This window comes from Penicillium arizonense, assembly GCF_001773325.1.
Source record: "Penicillium arizonense strain CBS 141311 chromosome Unknown PENARI_contig299, whole genome shotgun sequence".
Taxonomy (NCBI): Eukaryota; Fungi; Ascomycota; class Eurotiomycetes; order Eurotiales; family Aspergillaceae; genus Penicillium; species Penicillium arizonense.
In genome coordinates, this window is record NW_019173576.1 from 1 (window position 1) to 1,890 (window position 1,890).

The 1,890-nt window shown below is 49.6% G+C and overlaps 2 protein-coding genes across 2 annotated transcripts; one reads left to right on the forward strand and one right to left on the reverse strand.

Annotated features, from left to right (window-relative positions):
- Nucleotides 1–58: 58 nt before the first annotated feature.
- Nucleotides 59–757, forward strand: PENARI_c299G09361 (ankyrin repeat domain-containing protein; the record flags this gene model as incomplete). The annotated part of the gene is made up of 1 exon (XM_022638272.1): nt 59–757. A coding segment is annotated over one exon (699 nt), but the record flags the coding sequence as incomplete, so codon positions are not given.
- A 335-nt stretch (nt 758–1,092) lies between these two features.
- On the reverse strand, nt 1,093–1,663 carry PENARI_c299G11451 (uncharacterized protein; the record flags this gene model as incomplete). Its single annotated transcript, XM_022638273.1, has 2 exons — nt 1,093–1,500; nt 1,547–1,663. The coding sequence occupies 2 exons, from the start codon at nt 1,661–1,663 to the stop codon at nt 1,093–1,095; spliced, it is 525 nt and encodes a 174-aa protein (XP_022481871.1).
- Nucleotides 1,664–1,890: the final 227 nt, after the last annotated feature.

Genomic DNA, 1,890 nt, shown 5'->3' on the forward strand with positions numbered 1-1,890 from the left:
CAAAGACAAAAATGGCAATACGCCACTTTGGCTGTCGACTTACTCGTCATGCGACGAGATAACCGAAAGGCTGTTGGCCGAGAAAGACATCAGCGTCAATTTTGTTGGAGGCCGCCGGAGATTCGAGACGCTGTCTACATCTCTCCACCACGCCGCGGCCAGGTTGGATACCGTGCTCCTACGACGGCTGCTTGCGGTGCCAGGGATCCGTCTGAATCTCTGTGTTGCAGGCCACTCTCCAATCTCCGTGGCCGCATATCACGGACGCGTGAACACAGTTGCTTGTCTACTGAGTATAGAGAGCGTGGAGATCAAGGGAAGGGACGTGATCGATCCGCCCCTTTGTCGAGCGGTTGCACATGGCCATCTCGATGTTGTAGGACTCTTAGTGCAGCAAGGCGCACGTCTGAACATCAATGAAAGCATGATCGCAACTCACGACACTGCTCTCTGCATTGCCGCCCGTGGCGGTGACTTGGAGATGGTCCAGGCACTACTACGCCATGATCGAATTGATGTGAACCTCGGAAATCGATGGTCTGAGGATCCATTGATGTTGGCGGTCAAGGGCGGGCATTCCTCGATTGTTGATGCACTTGTGGTCAATCCCAGACTGAAATACTTCAGTTTGACAAAATCCCTGGATCTAACAAGGAACAATTGCATCCAGAAGGCCATTCGAAGCAGAATGGAAGACGACAACACTCGTCAAGGATTGTTGAAGCGGTCTCCGAGGAGAAGGTTTGGTGGTCTGTAAGAGCTAGCGACATCTACTTCAGGTAGCTCTCATGGTGCAATGCGAATGCGTGATGGCCGAGTCAATCGACACTTTCTCCGCTAGCTACACTGTCCACATTGTCACTGGATCCGTAGTTTTGTGTATAATATACTGGGTTAATAAAAGTGACACTAGAACATGCGGGATTATTCGCAGACACATTCCACGAAGGCTATTCTATGTCCTTCTCAATGTAAACCCTCGAAAAGATATAAGCTGCTTTCCATGCGGTAATTCTCTTCCAATTTCAACGTCGTTGTATTGTTTCCAAGCTGAAAAAGTAAGACATAGGACAATCAAGAAAATACAATCCTTTAACCTTCTCTTGCCATGTCTGGCAGCCCTGCCAGATTGAGTCTGGAAGGATGATTCCAGTCATCGAGTACGCGAGACAGTCGACCCCGAGATGATTCCAGTGCCTGCTCAAAAAAGTGCAGCCTAGACAGCTGCTTGTCGTGGCGCAGCTGAAGTCCGTCCCTCTCTTTAGTCAGGTGTCTGCTGGCCTCCTTCAAGATATGATTGCTCTGCTCTAGCTTCTGGCCATCAATGTGTTTGGACACGCATGACTCCCATAGGCGTCGATAGCGTCCGACAAGTCGAGCCGCGGGAAAGGCGAACTTGGGATCGTCGCGTTCTAGGTCTGCTAGCACCTTCAGAATAGGTTGAAAGTGCTCAGTCGCCAGGATATGTCTTGTTTCTCCTTCCTGTTGCCAAAGAGAGAGCTGCGATGGTCAGCAAGAGCATTCGAAGTTAAGCCGTTCCACTTACCATTGGTGCATGATCGGAAGCTTCCTGTGAATAGACTTTTTCACTAACGATTGGCAATTCAGTGGGCTGCTGTTCTCCTTCTTTTTCCTGGTCCGGCGTGCTGTTCGGGGCATCCATTTTGACCGTAGGGGGAAGTCGAGTGTCTGTGCAATAGCATGTCCATCAATTCTTGGAGGCTTTTATAGACTAGCAGACATAGTCGGCTAGGTACTCAGTCGCATTTTCACCATGAAAGTCAATCAGCGTAGTCAGTTTTCAATCTCAGCACTCTGTTAGCAGTCCGTTTAATGATGGTGCTGGTGATCAGTCTCGTGGTGTTGATGGTTGGTGAATGTGCCTCATAT